Below are 18,387 nucleotides of genomic sequence, written 5' to 3'. Positions count from 1 at the left end.
AGAAGAAGAGAGAGGATGCAAATAAATAAGATTAGAAATGAAAGAGGAGACATAACTACTGACCTCACAGAAATAAAGGAGGTAATAACAGGATACTATGAACAACTTTACGCTAATAAATACAACAATTTAGAAGAAATGGACAGGTTCCTGGAAAGACATGAACAACCAACTTTGACTCAAGAAGAAATAGACGACCTCAACAAACCAATCACAAGTAAAGAGATTGAATTAGTTATTCAAAACCTCCCTAAAAAGAAAAGTCCAGGACCAGACGGCTTCACATGTGAATTCTATCAAACATTCCAGAAAGAATTAGTACCTACTCTCCTCAAACTCTTCAACATAATCGAAGTGGAGGGAAAACTACCTAATTCATTCTATGAAGCCAACATCACCCTCATACCAAAACCAGGCAAAGATATTACAAAAAAAGAAAACTACAGACCAATCTCTCTAATGAATACAGATGCAAAAATCCTCAATAAAATTCTAGCAAATCGTATCCAGCAACACATTAAAAGAATTATACATCATGACCAAGTAGGATTCATCCCAGGTATGCAAGGATGGTTCAACATAAGAAAATCAATTAATGTAATACACCATATCAACAAATCAAAGCAGAAAAATCACATGATCATCTCAATTGATGCAGAGAAGGCATTTGACAAGATTCAACATCCTTTCCTGCTGAAAACACTTCAAAAGATAGGAATACAAGGGAACTTCCTTAAAATGATAGAGGGAATATATGAAAAACCCACAGCTAATATCATCCTCAATGGGGAAAAATTGAAAACTTTCCCCCTAAGATCAGGAACAAGACAAGGATGTCCACTATCACCACTATTATTCAACATTGTGTTGGAAGTTCTAGCCAGAGCAATTAGGCAAGAAAAAGAAATACAAGGCATCAAAATTGGAAAGGAAGAAGTAAAACTATCACTGTTTGCAGACGATATGATACTATATGTAGAAAACCCAGAAAAATCCACAACAAAATTACTAGAGCTAATAAATGAGTACAGCAAAGTAGCAGGCTACAAGATCAACATTCAAAAATCTGTAGCTTTTCTATACACTAGTAATGAACAAGCTGAGGTAGAAATCAAGAAACGAATCCCATTTACAATTGCAACTAAAAGAATAAAATACCTAGGAATAAATTTAACCAAAGAGACAAAAAACCTATATAAAGAAAACTACAAAAAACTGTTAAAAGAAATCACAGAAGACCTAAATAGATGGAAGGGCGTACCGTGTTCATGGATTGGAAGACTAAATATAGTTAAGATGTCAATCCTACCTAAATTGATTTACAGATTCAATGCAATACCAATCAAAATCCCAACAACATATTTTTCAGAAATAGAAAAACCAATAAGCAAATTTATCTGGAAGGGCAGGGTACCCCGAATTGCTAAAAACATCTTGAGGAAAAAAAACGAAGCTGGAGGTCTCGCGCTGCCTGACTTTAAGGCATATTATGAAGCCACAGTGGTCAAAACAGCATGGTATTGGCATAAAGATAGATATATCGACCAATGGAATCGAATAGAGTGCTCAGATATAGACCCTCTCATCTATGGACATTTGATCTTTGATAAGGCAGTCAAGCCAACTCACCTGGGACAGAACAGTCTCTTCAATAAATGGTGCCTAGAGAACTGGATATCCATATGCAAAAGAATGAAAGAAGACCCATCTCTCACACCCTATACAAAAGTTAACTCAAAATGGATCAAAGATCTAAACATTAGGTCTAAGACCATAAAACAGTTAGAGGAAAATGTTGGGAGATATCTTATGGATCTTACAACTGGAGGTGGTTTTATGGACCTTAAACCTAAAGCAAGAACACTGAAGAAGGAAATAAATAAATGGGAGCTTCTCAAAATTAAACACTTTTGTGCATCAGAGAACTTCATCAAGAAAGTAGAAAGACAGCCTACACAATGGGAGACAATATTTGGAAATGACATATCAGATAAGGGTCTAGTATCCAGAATTTATAAAGAGATTATTCAACTCAACAACAAAAAGACAGCCAACCCAATTACAAAATGGGAAAAAGACTTAAACAGACACCTACCAGAAGAAGAAATACGGATGGCCAAGAGGCACATGAAGAGATGCTCAATGTCCCTGGCCATTAGAGAAATGCAAATCAAAACCACAATGAGATATCATCTCACACCCACCAGAATGGCCATTATCAACAAAACAGAAAATGACAAGTGCTGGAGAGGATGCGGAGAAAGAGGCACACTTATTCACTGTTGGTGGGAATGTCAAAGGGTGCAACCACTGTGGAAGGCAGTTTGGCGGTTCCTCAAAAAGCTGAATATAGAATTGCCATACGACCCAGCAATACCATTGCTAGGTATCTACTCAAAGGACTTAAGGGCAAAGACACAAACGGACATTTGCACACCAATGTTTATAGCAGCGTTATTTACAATTGCAAAGAGATGGAAACAGCCAAAATCTCCATCAACAGAAGAGTGGCTAAACAAACTGTGGTATATACATACGATGGAATATTATGCAGCTTTAAGACAAGATAAACTTGTGAACCATGTAATAACATGGATGGACCTAGAGAATATTATGCTGAGTGAATCCAGCCAAAAACTAAAGAACAAATACTGTATGGTCCCACTGTTGTGAACGGACATTCGAGAATAAACTTGAAATATGTCATTGGTAACAGAGTTCAGCAGGAGTTAGAAACAGGGTAAGACAATGGGTAATTGAAGCTGAAGGGATACAGATTGTGCAACAGGACTAGATACAAAAACTCAAAAATGGACAGCACAATAATACCTAATTGTAAAGTAATCATGTTAAAATACTGAATGAAGCTGCATCTGAGCTATAGGGTTTTTTTTTTTTTTTGTTTTTGTTTTTGTTTGCTTGTTGGTTTGTTTGTTGTTGTTGTTTTTTACTATTACTACTACTTTTATTTCTTTTCTTTATATTGACATTTTATATCTTTTTCTGTTGTGTTGCTAGTTCCTCTAAACTGATGCAAATGTACTAAGAAACAATGATCATGCATCTATGTGATGATGTTAAGAATTACTGAGTGCATATGTAGAATGGTATGATTTCTAAATGTTGTGTTAATTTCTTTTTTTTCTTTCCGTTAATAAAAAAAAAAAAAAAAAAAAAAGAATACATAAATAATAGGGGGAACAAATGTTAAAATAAAGTTAGTAGACTGAAATGCTAGTGATCAATGAAAGGGAGGGGTAAGGGGTATGGTATGTATGAATTTTTTTTTCTGAATTGATGCAAATGTTCTAAGAAATGATCATGATGGTGAATATACAACTGTGATGATACTGTGAGTTATTGATTATAAATCAAGAATGGAATGATCATATGGTAAGAATGTTTGTGTTTGTATGTTGGTATGTTTAATTAATAAAATTTAAAAAAAGAGAGGGATGGAAAAACCAAAGTTGATGGTGGAGTTATACAGAGAAGACAGGATTTAACAAATGAATATAAATGCTGAATCATTAAAGCGATAACTCTTTTAGTCTCTAGTATTTTAGAGTAGCCAGAATTAAAAACCTAAAATTGTGGAATTGTAACCCAAGTCAAACTCTGAAATATGTTCTACAACTAATTGTGGTGCTGTGCTTTGAAATTTATAGCTTTTTTATATATATGTTATTTTTCACACAAAAAAGGAAAAAAGTCCATTGTGATGATAAAAAAATATTTAAGGCTTTAGCCTCCTATATTCTGGAATAGCTAGAAGGAAAAATTTGAGAGGATCATATAGTAGCTCATGACAAACTCTGAGATCTGTCCTATAACTACTTGTTGAAGAGTGAAAAATAGTTGAAAAAACTATTGTTTTATTTCTTTGCTTTATATATAGTCCTATACTATAAAAAAGTTAAAAAAGAAAAAAAAAAAACAAGAGTACAGTATGAGAACAAAAATAGATCAGTGGAAGTACAAACAAACAATAAATAAATCAGTGGAAGAAAAAAGCAATCAAACCTAATATGGGGGAAATTTAGTATATGAAAAAGTTACACTTCATTTAAGCAGTAATGATGGATTATTTAAGAAACAGCGCTAGCATAATTTGGTCATTTATGCTGAATCTGATGAGTTCCCCGTTGTCAAATTGCTTTCTCAAGGGTTTATTTCAATTTAGGGAAAGCCCAGAGGTACCATGGTGATAGCAGGGTGAAAGTGGCAGTTGTAATACTATGGGTTTGTCTGTACCATCAAAAATGGCCAGTTACTAAAGTGAAATGCAGCAGAACACATCACTGTAATGGAACAACCATCCATTCTGCCTCTACTGAGGTCATATGACTACTTCTTTTAAATGAATTTAGTGCTAATGTGAATCAGTATTCAAACTGCCAGCTAAAATGGACCAAAAATGAACTAATTTTAAACAGTCTTTTTAGGTGAATCTCAAATGAGTCAAAATTAACATCTGATGAGTTTCCCAACTGTCACAGGAAATCACTACCACCTATCTTCCAGCATTTCCCTATCAAAACCTTTCAAATTTTAAAACTAGTGTTTTTTTTACACCAACATATAAATTAGTGTAAATATTTCATTTACTCTTATAGCTGTCTTTCCAAGCTAAAATTAAAATTTGTTTATGCACATGATTCAAATCTATTACTGAAGAATTACACACACATGCTAACACAAATAAACGTCAGGACACACTAGAGCATGATAACCTGTCAGGATTCAGCGTGGATATGAGGACATATTTCTGTAATAAGCCCTATCACTACTCATTTGTTAACAGTAAGACCATTTCCTGGAATTTTTTGATATTTCATACTGATTTGATTGCATAAAAATTAAGTATCTTTGTACAGGTAAAGGTATCACAAGTAAGAACAAAAGCTAAAAGATAGGCAGGGTACATATTTGTGACATAGTACCTGAATATAGTAGGTACTTCTATAAATTGATAAGAAATCTAACCATTCCGTGTTCAAGGATATTAAGCACTTCGCTAATTATAATGCCAAAAAGCTGGACATAACCTGAATAATCAGCAACAGAAGAATGGTTTAATAAAATGATGCACCTACAGGTGTAGAAGGAAATACACAAGGCACTTACTACTGGTTTATCCTGGGGAGGTAGATAAAGACAGAAGAAAGGAAGAGATAAAGACAAAAGACTGTAGTAACGTGAAAAAATAAGACACGGTACTTTAATGAAAATGGAGAACATAAAATTCTATGTTATTGCTAAATAATCTTTATTGTCATGCATCGAACAAGAACTAGAAAGAGACATGGATTTATAAAAACATTGAGTTGGGAGCATGACAAATTTATCTTGTATTTCTATTGTTTATTATGGTATCACCAAAATAACAATGAAAATAAGGAATTTAAGTAAAGCCACTCAATGTGCTACAATTAAGAAATATTTTTGTTTTTGTTCTTAAACCTAAGATCTAACACCTTGAGTGATTTGTGTCTAATTTATTGTGGTGTTGTGCAGTGCACCTAGCAGGCATTAAAAAAAAATCAAAGAAAAATGTTAATAGACACTTACCTGCTATACAACTGTCATCAGATATTGGTACATCCAGATAAATAAATCCTTTGTTATATAAACCTACAGAAGCAAAAGCACCTTGTTTTAGCTGGAATACTAAACAATACTAATTTTTTTAAAACTGATTCCTACCTTTCTACTATGTGCATAAAGTAAATAGAAGAGGAAAAGAATCATATTAAAGTTTTCAAATCTGTTTCCTACAAATGCTCAGAACTACAAAATTTTTCTTACCAATTTTTTGTATAAATTTCTAGTATATGTAACAGTCACATTGGAAAAAAATGAACTAAGGTCACAAAACAATAAAATGCCTTAGGAAATAGTAATATTCATACCTAAATGATAAATAATTGCTGTTAATTATTGGTGGCTTAAACAAGATTTTATATGAACAAAAGACCATTTCTACTAACCACTTACTATGTACTACATTGTAATCTAGTGATCCAGAGAGTTGAGGACCTGAATCGATGATCTTATCAATAGCGCATTTCTCAGGCAAAGTGCATATCTAAGAAAAGCAAAATATTTTCAATTAAGCTCTGTCCAAATTAGCTTATTCCTAAGTCTTCTGAAATCTATTCATGTTTAAACAAATGATTATATGCAACTAGTCTAATGAACTACATATTTTTTCATTTATTACTCTAGAATTCAAACAAAAAACTATGCACACAGCCATCAATTAAGATGCCAAAATAAACTACCAACAGAATTTAGAGAACCAAAATAACTGTAAGTACCAATATTTGTTCATAAGTGTTTACTGATAAATACCAATATTTACTCATCTTTTTTGAATTGTAACCAGATCCATTTACCAACTCTAAATCTCTCAAATCAGAAGTTTATTCAAACTTCACATGAATATTCTCAGTGACAGGAAGGGTGCTACTATTACACAGACTGCAGCTATTTTCCAAACCTCACAGTCACAGGAATTAACTGGCCCTCTCCAGCAGAGTAAAACGCAGACTAAAAAAAAGTCCACATGTTCACTCACATTCCTTCCACTATACAGACATAAACTGGTCTCTAGACCCCTCACCACCCCAGTTCTTTCCTCCAAATCAACATGTGTAAGGCTTATATCAGTCTGCCCACTAGGAATACCATTTTCCCTGATCTTGATACTATCGTCCTATCAAAGCACCTACCACTTCAGTGTATTAGTTTAGCACAGTAGTTAAGAGCACCAGTTCAAGAGCACATTGTCTGGGTTAAATCCTGGACATTTACTAACACTATGATTTGAGCAGTTACTGGACCTCTCTATGTCCCCTTTCCTCACACATGAAATGGCAATACAAAAAGTACATACCTCTGGGTTGTTATCAGAATTAAATGAAACAATATAAAAGGCATTCAGAATAGTGCCTGGCACATCTGGCACACAGCAAGTGCTCAAAAGTGTTAGCCAATATCATTGCTGTTGTTAGTAGTTGCACCACATTACTTTATATGAAACTTCTAATCAACACCCACAGATTATTGTACATGAATCAAGACAAGTTTCCCTATTAAAGTGTACTCTGGAAACCCCTCAATATTCCAGCCTACACAAAGATCATTTTAAATTTTGAATTTCAGTATCTTCAGGAAAATAAGTGTTTTTTTCTTAAGTTACAGAACTTATATAATTTAAAGTTATAAAATAATTTAAAAACTAAAATTTTAACTTTTAAAGATATATACCTTTATGTCATCTTCTGTGATATATCCAGCCTGCACCACCCACCATGCCTCTATGGTTATTTCCACTGGCTTTACTGGTAAAAGATCACGGGCTGTTTTCCGTCTGAAAAATTTCTACAATGGTACAAACATTTAAGAAACATTTCAAATCTGTACTCAACCTAAAATTAACACTTTCTTCTTTTATTCATCATACAATAAGTCAGTTTCTTACAGACTAAACTATATTTTAAAATTCTCATGTTTTAAGATCTTAAATATTCTAGACATATTCAACAGAAGGTCATTAATTCTTAAATCATTTTAAAACACTAATCATTTAGCCCTAAATACAGAACCTCAAATGATATCTAAAAGGTGAAAAATGCATTTTGAAAACGTATATTTATTTCACCATTAAGTGAATGCTGGGAATGGAGCGAGTAAGTAAGAGGAAAAAAAACAGGAGGGTAAAATTAATTTTTTTAAATAAGTTAAATGTTTTATGCCTTAAATATTTTTAAGCCAATAATCACTTCAGCTACAATCTAGAGAATTATTTTTGTATCAAGGTTTCTGTATTAAGCATATTTTAATTGATCAAAGAAATTAAAAATCATTTCTTCTAATTAACAAAACTAATCACAGTTTGTTGAGGAGGGCAAAATGAGGAAGAAAGAGAAACTATTAACTTACTTTTGATGATCTACACTGATTCATAAGATCAATGTACTGATTTCTTCCTATGCCAAGAAGTCTTAGACCTAAAAGAAAGAGCGTTTACTTTAAAAACATTTAATATATCTTTTAGGAACTCTTTTAGGAAAAACCTTCAGTTTTTATTCAACTTTGCATAGTTAATCAATATCAAATTAGGAAGAATTCTTCAAATAAAATATAAAAGAAAACTAAACTTTGGGAGAGATGAATTCGGCTTTAACACTTGACAATGCTAAATGAGAAAAATTTCTAAAAGAAGTTCTTCCAATTTCAAGACGTCAAAAACCTGCTTCTCAGTGGAAGTTTCCTCTTATCCAACAGAACTATCTCATATTTCACTAAATAAGCATAATATACTTCACTAAAATAAGAATAATAAAACGCCAGCAAATTATGTTAATAAAAACTTAACTGTGTATTACACTGCAAAAATACTATAAACAAGTTTGCTTTCCTCATTTGGTAAACAACACAGCCCAACTATCAGAAAGAACTTCATTCTCTACAAATACATAGATTAGTCCCATTTTTCTGATTCCTATTCTAAAATATCCCTCACTCAGTCATTTAGACTAAATCCTACACTAGACTTGTATCACCTGATAAAATTTTCATTTATAATACAGTATACTGTTTTCATCTTTCGTAAGTGTTTCAGGGTAAAAGCACACATTAAGACACTGAAACAATAACAGCATGCATGCACAAAGACACATCCTAAACATTACTCCTTCCACAAAACTAAATACTTACAGTCAGCAGCAGTAAAATTGGGCAATGAATCATAACTTTTCTCACTGTTCATAATATCCTTTAAAAAAAATTAAAGAATTTAAATGCAAATGTTCCTCACATAAAAACGTGTATAAATACATGTGTATAGATGCAGATTATATAAATATAGACTACTAGAGCCAAAGAGAGTAACAATAATTGTATATGGAGCACTGAGATCAGTTTCGCAGCCTGAAGCATGCGCATCACCATTGTGGCAGTTAGCACAGGGTCCCAAGTCTGGGTTTCTCACACTTATTACTCTCTATGAATCCCAGACAGATGCCCTGTAATCTCAGCTCTGTGAAAACTATGCAAGGAATACCTCTATCAGCAATCAGAATTTTAGCCTCTCCATGCTTCACACCTGAGCCTAGAATCCTATTCTGAGAGTAGGCCAAATAATGTAACAGCTCCATGCACGTGCATCAAAAATACTACCTGTGGTAAAAATAAAATAAATAAAAATAAAAATTAAAAAAAAAAAATACTACCAACGAATTTTTTAGCTACTTAGTACTTCTTATTTCTATAAATCCCAATCAGCAAGGAGTTAAACTCAGCATCCAGCATGTACCAACCCCGATTTGTTTCACCAACTTATTACCATGGGGGTAAGACCATTTTAACCCAAGAGCTATACCTAATGGTAGAGAAACAGAAAACCAGAGAGAGGCAAGCACTTGGATATAAATGAAAGCTGGTAAATGGGATGAAAACTCCCTTTATACCTCCCTCAAACCTTGGAGATATCAGTAGAAAAATAATAGTGACAGCAACAACTATTCTACTTACTGATGTGCTGCCACTTTCATTATGCTATGTGATTCTAGGGAAAAGGGACTGACAGTAACCTGGGCAGTCAGATCTCAAGCTTTACTCTGGTATTTCCTTCAAAATAGGGATATGGAAAACATGAGGCTGCACAAGTGTCCATGAAGGGACTTAAGAAGATAACTAAAAGGAATACAAAGGAAAGGAAACCAGATCATAAAGGGAACTAACCTCACTGCTACTGCAGGTTTCCAATCCCTTATGTTCTAGGCTTCTCTCTGCTCTTAAACTGGCTAATGAACTTAAAACAGGAGCATTCAAACATAAGTCATAATTGACAATTATTGTCAATCTTTTCCTAAAGCTCACTTGATAGCAATATAAGAACTGGTATCTGAAGTTATTCTACACAGCCTAAAAACTGTCTTTGAGAAAAAAGGTAATACCTGAAAGTTAATAATTATATAAAGAGATTAGCAGCCAGGACTACTTATACATTTCTTTTTCTGACACAAGTATTACATAATGTTCAATCTATGTCACCATATTTTCTTTCTGAAGATAGTGAGTAGTTATATATATTTTCTCTGAGCTTAATGTTCAATTTTCACCCTTATCATATATTAAAAGCAGTAAGTTCTATAGAGACTTTGCAAATATAAGTGAATGATTAATGCTACAACAGCACAAAAAGTCAATGAGTCAAGAACACAGAATAAAAATACCTTTCCAATGTGAAAACACTGATAATGACAACTATTTATACAAAGCGTGCCTAAAACAAATTTATAACCAGAAGTCCTTTTTACACCATAAGCTCAGAAACAATAGCCACCAGTACTGAAAGCTACAGAGACGGTCCTCACCTACAAGGTGTCCTCGCCACATAGCACCATCTTTTCTCTAATGGTTCACCTGTACTGTAAACTCACCTCCATAATCCCAGTGTAATATGAAAATGGTGTTATCCGCAGGCCTCTAACCATAATATCCGACAAATGGTAAGGGTACAGCATGAGATGCTCTCGACTGTATTTCAGGAGTTCCTCATAGTATTTGCGTTCATCTTTCTTGACATGTTTAACTGGGAGAGGTGAATAAGAAATTCTCCAGCTTTATTCATGTTTCCTATCATTGTATATCAATTATAAATGCAACAAGAAACACATTTACAGACCAATATTACATACAAAGAAAAGTATATGTTGGAAGAGAACAAATAAAATATTCTAAGTTAGAACAAAGAAACAATAACACATGCCACAAGAATGGAATTCACGGTCATTAATTAAAATGCACAATAGGACAGATAAGTAGAGAAATAATTCTTACCAAATCAGAAACAAATGCGGAACCACCTGTGTACCCCACCCCCACAGTGTAAAACATAGGCTATACTGCATCAAATCCCTTACTATATTACTTCACAAGATAGCCAAACTGAATGCTAGTTTTCAATGGAGTCAAATCTATTTTTAAAAATTATCTACTCTTCAATTTTTAAATGTAAAAAGGCCTCTGACTTCTATCGAATACATTTAAATAGAAAAACTAATTCTGAAATATTATGTTTAAAATAAGAATGACACAGGGATACACAGTGGTTCCATGGTAGAATGCTCACCTTTCATGCGGGAGACCTGGGTTTAATTCCCAGACCACGCACCCAAAAAATAGAATGACACATAGGAGGGTTGCAGACTAGAAAACTCAAAGTAACCCAACAGAAATAAAGAGTAAAATTAAAATAAAAAGAATAAAGAACTCATGGAGCCAATTATGTTCAAAGTTTGTTCCAATTATTAGTTATTCATTAATGTTATATAATTTGGAAAATTTATGGAAACAAAAACAAAACTCAGAGTCAAAATTATTAAGAACAAGTGTATGACTAACTTTTTGGCATATTTTCTTGCCAAAAGCAAAAATGAAATTGAATTAAGATTCATATTCTATAAATTTGGAATATGTCATTAGTAACAGAGTCCAGCAGGAGGTAGAAACAGGGTAAGATAATGGGCAATTGGAGCTGAAGGGATACAGACTGTGCAACAGGACTAGATACAAAAACTCAAAAATGGACAGCACAATAATACCTAATTGTAAAGTAATCATGTTAAAACACTGAATGAAGCTGCATCTGAGCTATAGGTTTTTGTTTTGTTTTGTTTTGTTTTGTTTTGACTATTATTACTTTTATTTTTTTCTCTATATTAACATTCTATATCTTTTTCGGTTGTGTTGCCAGTTCTTCTAAACCGATGCAAATGTACTAAGAAACGATGATCATGCATCTATGTGATGATGTTAAGAATTACGGATTGCATATGTAGAATGGCATGATTTCTAAATGTTGGGTTAATTTCATTTTTTCCGTTAATTAAAAAAAAAAAAGAGAAGGGGTAATTGGAGCTGAAGGGATACAGACTGTGCAACAGGACTGGATATAAAAACTCAGAAACAGCACAATACTACCTAATTGTAATGCAATTATGTTAAAACATTGAATGAAGCTGCATATGAGGTATAGGTTTCTTTTTTCTATTATCGTTTTAATTCTTATTCTGTTATCTTTTTATTTCTTTTTCTAAATCGATGCAAATATACTAAGAAATGATGAATATGCAACTATGTGATGATATTAAGAATTACTGATTGTACATGTAGAATGGAATGATTTCTAAATGTTTTGTTAATTTTTTTTAATTAATAAAAAAAAGATTCATATTCTATGGGTAAAACAAATCTATAAACAATACTCAATTTCCATCAGAATTGGAAAGAAAAATCTACGCAATATAAATTATTGTTAGGTGGGCTAAGCAGTACAGTTTCTTAAAGTCTGAACACAGAATAATTTCAGAACTATCACACATATATCGAAAAGACAGATTTATGAAAATAACAAACCAGAAATGATTATTTCCATCTCAATGTAAAAATATCTTACTTACCTAAGTTATTTCTGTATCGTAACTGATTGCGGATACTGTACAGGACAACCTGCTTTTCATATTCTCTCTGTGAATTTCCAAGACTCTAAAAACAAATTTCAAATAGATTTTAAATAGCTTCTAAACAAAATAGTATTATGTCCTTCATAAAATTTCAAAACCGTGCCCCCTAACTTTATCCTGGCTTCCTTAATTTTCAGAACTGAATAAAGAATATTTTCTTAAATTTCATTTTCTAACTTTTCTATGGTATCAGAGGACAAATTCAATGTATTTACTTTCAGTCTGCTTTTTTAAAAAAGACTTACTAAAATACTTAATGAAAGTATTTAAATGAAATAAAAGAACGGTCTCAGAACACATCTCCATTTAAGTTCTACTGCCCCTTCCTGACCAACCCAATTTGGATATGTTGAATGATGGACAGATGGATGGTTTCTTGCACCTACATTTATTTAAGCTTAAAAAAGGGAACTAAGGACAGATGCCTGTTTCTGATAATCATTTGTAACTGAGGCTATGATCATTAAAAGTTAGAATTTCTGGAAAAAAATACATTTCAAATATATACTTCCAAATTACAAGATTTCTCCTTAAAAACACCAAGTTTTTAATAGCCTCAAATGACAACAGAAAGCATTTAGACGATTATAAAATTCTGACATATTTGTGAATTAGTAAAAATCTTTCTAGCTATGCATTTACTATCTTAAGTTCAAAGGTGGTTCTCATAAAAGCAAAGAATCTATTAGTTTGCCTGATTATAGTCAACAATACATTTGATGCATGACTATAAACTTAATTTAATATTACTGCTAATAATCCACATTCTAATAACTAGGTATGGTCTTTCCAATGAACTATAAAATGAAATTAGACATTTTAGAGAATAATGACTGGAAGATGAGAGGATTCTGTACCTGGTACTTTTTTTTTTTTCATGGGCAGGCACTGGGAATTGGACCTGGGTCTCTGGTATGGCAGGTAAGAATTCTGCCACCGAGCCTCAGTGGTCTGCCCTACAGGGCATTTCTTACTCACAGGTTTTTGAAAATCAAGATGGATGTCTATATACAAATCTTTCACTTAAGACAACCTTCACAAAACAAAACAGATGAAACTCACATACAAATAAACTGGTACATAACTAGATCCAGTGACATGTAATATTTTTAAAAAGACATGGGAAAAAACTAAGTATCTTTCTTCCTGCATCTAGATTAACATAGGTTATCACAGGTTAAATCAGCACTCATACTACTGTCAGAATGTATATGCTTTTATTATTTTCACCTGTATTAACATTACAAGTAGTTAACAATACTCTATAAAACTTTATAGCATTTCCTCTAGATCTGCTACCAAATTAAAACCTCTTTTTAAGAGAACACAGGACACACATACATGTAAACTCACAAAAGCACACAAAAATTTTGCTAAAATATTAGCACCTTCCAAAATTGAGTTTTTGCTCTTCTGTTCTAAAATAAGTCCCTTAACGTCCCCATAATTGCAGCAATTGCCTCTCTTTCAAATTCTGCTCCTGGTAACTTCAGAATAAAAGTACAAATCATGCCACCTATACAATACATACGGGTCTACTATTTATAAACTCCATCAGATAATATGATACTTATTAAACATCTAAGCTGTGTACTAGGCATTAAGCAATGACTGGTCCTGAGAAATCAAGACACATGTGCACACAAATATCTAAAAACATTAAAAGATTATTTTATTCTTCACTAGCCAAGTACATAAAATGTTATTGTTTTGTTCAGAGACTCTTTGGCTACCCCTCCTCCTCCTACCCTCATCTCCCACCATCCACATGGCACAACATTGTTGCCACAATAGGAATTGACTAGAGAAAAGTCATTTAACTCTGAGACAATGCTGACTCTGCTGAAATACTGAGCAGATACAACAGATAAAGTTGGGCTACATATAAAAGGCACTAAAGGAGATGACACAGGAATAAGGAAATGGCTTTCATACACCCATTATGCATCAGAGCATGACAAAAGCAAAGAATTTCTAAAGCCTTTGCTTCTACAAACCACAATCCTAACATGTACTCAGTGAAAAAAAATTTAATTGACATATCTTGGATTATACCATATCATAAGAGTTCCCTTAAAATAAAAGAATTACGAATTGTTGTAAACAATGAATAACACAAATGGATAACAGAAAACTACAGTAAAATTCGTGAAAAAATGGCCCTACCAAAATTTTAATATATTTTTTAAAGTCTAGCATAGTCCCTATCACATAAAAATACTTCATCTCATCCATATAAAAAATGTTAACTTGAAATTTTTTTTAAGTTTAAATCACTTTCCCCCAAATTTCAAAACTGGGAAACATGAGTCATTTAAAACTAAATCCATCAAAACATACTGGAAGCTGTATCAAACTACTTAGTATGTACAAAGCCAAAAGACAAATTTTTTCCAACCAAAGAATGTTCCCCACTTTTAAAGAGACTGTGCTATAGCTGCACTGGAAAAATCTGACTGATGCTATCACTCATTCCCTCAAAAAATATTTTACTAAAAGCCAACAATGTGTTGGGTGCTCAGGATACAAAGACAAAACAAATAATGGAACCAGAAAATGCAACATACTGGAGTAAGTGCTATTATGGGTGAAAAAGACAGGACTATCGCAACACATAGTGGACCCTCCAACTAGACAAGGTAAGGGATGTCCTGAGAGAGATTTGAAAAGAAGCTACTAGTAACTTAAAGGAGACAGAGAGCAGTGATAGGCTTGGGTTTTTATTTTAGAAACCTGACCCCAGTGCAGGATAAAGAATGGACTGGAAAGTCCTATTCTGAGGGCAAGAGAACAGACAAAAAGCTGATGTTGTAGGCTCTCAAACGGTAGCTAAGCTTAGTCCATGGAAGTAAACCTTACACAGATGCGTTCTGCAAAACCTTCTACAAGTGGCCAAGTTTATTCTACATTAGAACAGTCATTGTTTTAAGTGATCTTAAAAAAAATTTTTTTTAGCTTCACATTTGAAAAATTTTAACACCATCCTGTGATTATTTTTAATAATCATTACTAAGTTTTAGAAACTCTCTTGCCAATACTAATTAAGATCAACTATACATGTTAGATATGGTGGAATCTCATCCTTCTTCCATAACGCTACATTTATTTTGGTGAATGGGAGAGTAGACAAAAATGAAAACAGGAAGAAAAGAATTTTGGTTCTAGATCTAGCTGTCTACCTAGATACGCCACAAAACACTAAAGAACAAAAGTGTCCACCAAAGCCATTATTCAAGTTTAACAAGAGAAACGTACCCCTTTAGATTGAGCTTTTTATTCTCCCATTAAAGATAAATACCACACTGGCAGCTACTGACACCCAAGAATTATAAAATACATTGCTTAAATTTATCTTTTGCCTTTCTTGTTATCTGGTATCTTAAAGTAAATGCATTTTTCTCACAAGCTGTGTCACTTCAATCTAAAATTATTCATTTCCCAGAGCTAAGGCCCCAAGCTGAGGGAAGGAAATTACAATAATCTTTACCCCATATAACCACCACCCAAATTCTCCAAAAATACCACTGTGTGGCACCAATGGAAAACAGAATTTCTCTTAGAATCAGTAGAATGGAGAAAATGTGCAAATCTATGGCCAGAGAAAGAGTGCCTTCTATGTAGCACTTATCACTACCCTCAAACCTAACATGTTTCACGTTATTCATTTATTTACTGTTTATCCTTTTTTACTAAAATAAATTCAGTCCTTGTTTTGCTGATTGATATAAACTACCCGCACCCAGAACAAGACATGGCACTCAAATGTTAAACAACTGAGTAAAACTGACAAACATCTGAGAATTAACATTCAGACCAAAACCTCACGTCACTCTCTTGTAGAAACATCTGTAGTAAACCCATTTTGACTAGAGGATAAAGTTCAACAAAACAAGTAAACAAATCCCTTCAAATTCTGGCCATGATTGCTTTCCCAGCTTTATCTGCTACCACCACCCGTGCACTCACAAAATCCCATTCAAGCTTTTTAAAACGACTTTTCCTCTCCCTGGAAAATCCTTTTTCCCTCATATCTAACTCTTCTTACTCGTTTTCTAGACCCAATAAACACCTCCACTTCTCAGCGTCCCAACTATCCCTGGACAATTTCCTGTTACTTCCCCCTTGGCCCTCACATATAATTAATGGAAGTACGTATGCGCTGCTATTCGCCTGTATCGTTTTCACCTCTTTCTTGCTTGCTTTCCCAACACCCTCAAGTTCTGGAGTCCAAGACCATGTTTTAAATCTCTGTATCGCAATCTTCTAGCTCAATGCCTGGTTGAAACGAGGCTGCGGCAAAGGTGCCAGGCGAGTCCTATGGACACTATTCCACCCCATTCGGCCACCTCTCCAACCGGCCCCTGCGGCACCAGACCTCACCCCAAGGCTGTCAATGGGTTTTCCCGAGACCCTGGAAGGGGTGAGGGAGTCAGCCGAGAGGAGCCAGCCGGGGCCCGAGGGTGAGAGCTGATGACGGCGGAGCGCAGCTGAGGAGGTCGGCGCCCAGGTCCCAGGTACCCGCCGTACCTGCCTCACGTTGGCCGGCAACTTGCTCCAGGGGTAGTTGTGCCGGATGTGGAACTCCACGTCTATGTTCATGATGCCCGGAGACCGGGCCCCGGCCGGCGGTCGCCGCTGAAGCGACGCCTCCCTCCTGCTCGTCCTCGGCCTAAGAGGGGAGCCCGCAGGAGGCCCCGCTGCTTCCTCACGCTGCGGAAGGCTCGAGCTGCCCCATGGCCAGAGGTCCCGACTGCTCCGCGCGGCCCGGCCACGAGGAAAGAACGACCAGACCTCGGCGTCAGGGGAACCTCACCAGCTCCAAGTTTTTCTTCCTAGTTTCCACCCACCGGAAGTGGTTCTCAGCTACGTTACTTCCGCCCGCTGGCGTGAGATTGATGGGGCGCCCTCGTTCCGACTCCGCCCCCTGCGCTTTCGGGGCGGAGCAGCCAGGTGGTGCCTGGAGGTACCAGGCTATGTCAGACCTGAGGCACCGTCTTGCCCTTTCAGTCTCAGTACGAGTTAAATGGGCGAATGGGTGTGCACTGCCATTGTCGGATGACCCAATTTCCTATAAATGTGAATAAGTTAACCCAAGAGACAGTTACAGGCACTGGGGTGAGTACCTGAGAAGGGGTAACTTGGGAATGAGACTTCAAATAGTGGACGCGAGTCAGCCCACTGGGGCTTCTCCTCATGCCCGGGTGGGGCCCGGGTGGACCGGGTTCAAGCTCATGAGGAAAGAATTTCAAAGTCAGAGTCAGTCTCTAGGGAAAGAAATTTCACCTATCTTAATTTCAGCTCTAGTGAGAAGATCTTAAGGAACAGTTTCTTCCACACTTTGGTATACTGGCTGTGGCAGGTTGAATTACGTACCTCGGAAAAACTTGGTTTGTTTTGTTAATATTTGGGGGGGAAATCGTCACACACATACAGTTCGTGCATGGTGTACAATCAGTGCTCACAATATCATCACATTGTTGTGTATTCATCACCATGATCATTTTCAGGACATATGCATCACTCCAGGGAAAGAAATAAAAAGAAAAAAACTCATACATCCCATATGCCTTACCCCTCCCTCTTATTGACCAAAAATGGATATTTCAATTACCCAATTTATTTTACCCCCATTCCTGTTATTATTTATTTTTTAATCCGTATTATTTACTCATCTGTCCACACCCTGGATAAAGGAACATCAGACACAAACCCTTGATCTTGAGGCTTGCTCTTGTGAAGCTTATGTACGTAGCAGAGAAGCTTAGCCTACCTGTAGGTATGCCTAAGAGTTACTTCTGGAGGACCTCTTTTGTTGCTCAGATGTATCCTCACTCTCTCTAAGCCTAACTCT

The 18,387-nt window shown here is 35.0% G+C and overlaps 1 protein-coding gene across 3 annotated transcripts in view; it reads right to left on the bottom strand.

Moving 5' to 3' along the window:
- FAM91A1 (family with sequence similarity 91 member A1) overlaps window positions 1-17,373 on the bottom strand; it is a 54,737-nt gene extending 37,364 nt beyond the window's left edge. For 2 of the 3 annotated variants that reach the window (XM_077167595.1, XM_077167597.1), the window contains exons 1-8: window positions 17,064-17,373; window positions 12,474-12,558; window positions 10,452-10,603; window positions 8,725-8,782; window positions 7,948-8,015; window positions 7,273-7,386; window positions 5,998-6,088; window positions 5,572-5,634 (exon numbers count right to left, since the gene is read on the bottom strand). In XM_077167595.1, coding sequence (XP_077023710.1) covers window positions 5,572-5,634; window positions 5,998-6,088; window positions 7,273-7,386; window positions 7,948-8,015; window positions 8,725-8,782; window positions 10,452-10,603; window positions 12,474-12,558; window positions 17,064-17,135 — 703 coding nt within the window. In that variant the 5' untranslated portion in view covers window positions 17,136-17,373. Of the gene's footprint in view, window positions 1-5,571; window positions 5,635-5,990; window positions 6,089-7,272; window positions 7,387-7,947; window positions 8,016-8,724; window positions 8,783-10,451; window positions 10,604-12,473; window positions 12,559-17,063 lie in introns of those variants that run through there. The other variant, XM_077167598.1, reaches the window with a different exon arrangement.
- Window positions 17,374-18,387: the final 1,014 nt, after the last annotated feature.

This window comes from Tamandua tetradactyla, chromosome 6 (assembly GCF_023851605.1).
Source record: "Tamandua tetradactyla isolate mTamTet1 chromosome 6, mTamTet1.pri, whole genome shotgun sequence".
NCBI lineage: Eukaryota > Metazoa > Chordata > Mammalia > Pilosa > Myrmecophagidae > Tamandua > Tamandua tetradactyla.
The sequence above is the reverse complement of the archived record's forward strand: the minus strand, read 5'-3'. Positions and strand labels throughout refer to the sequence as shown.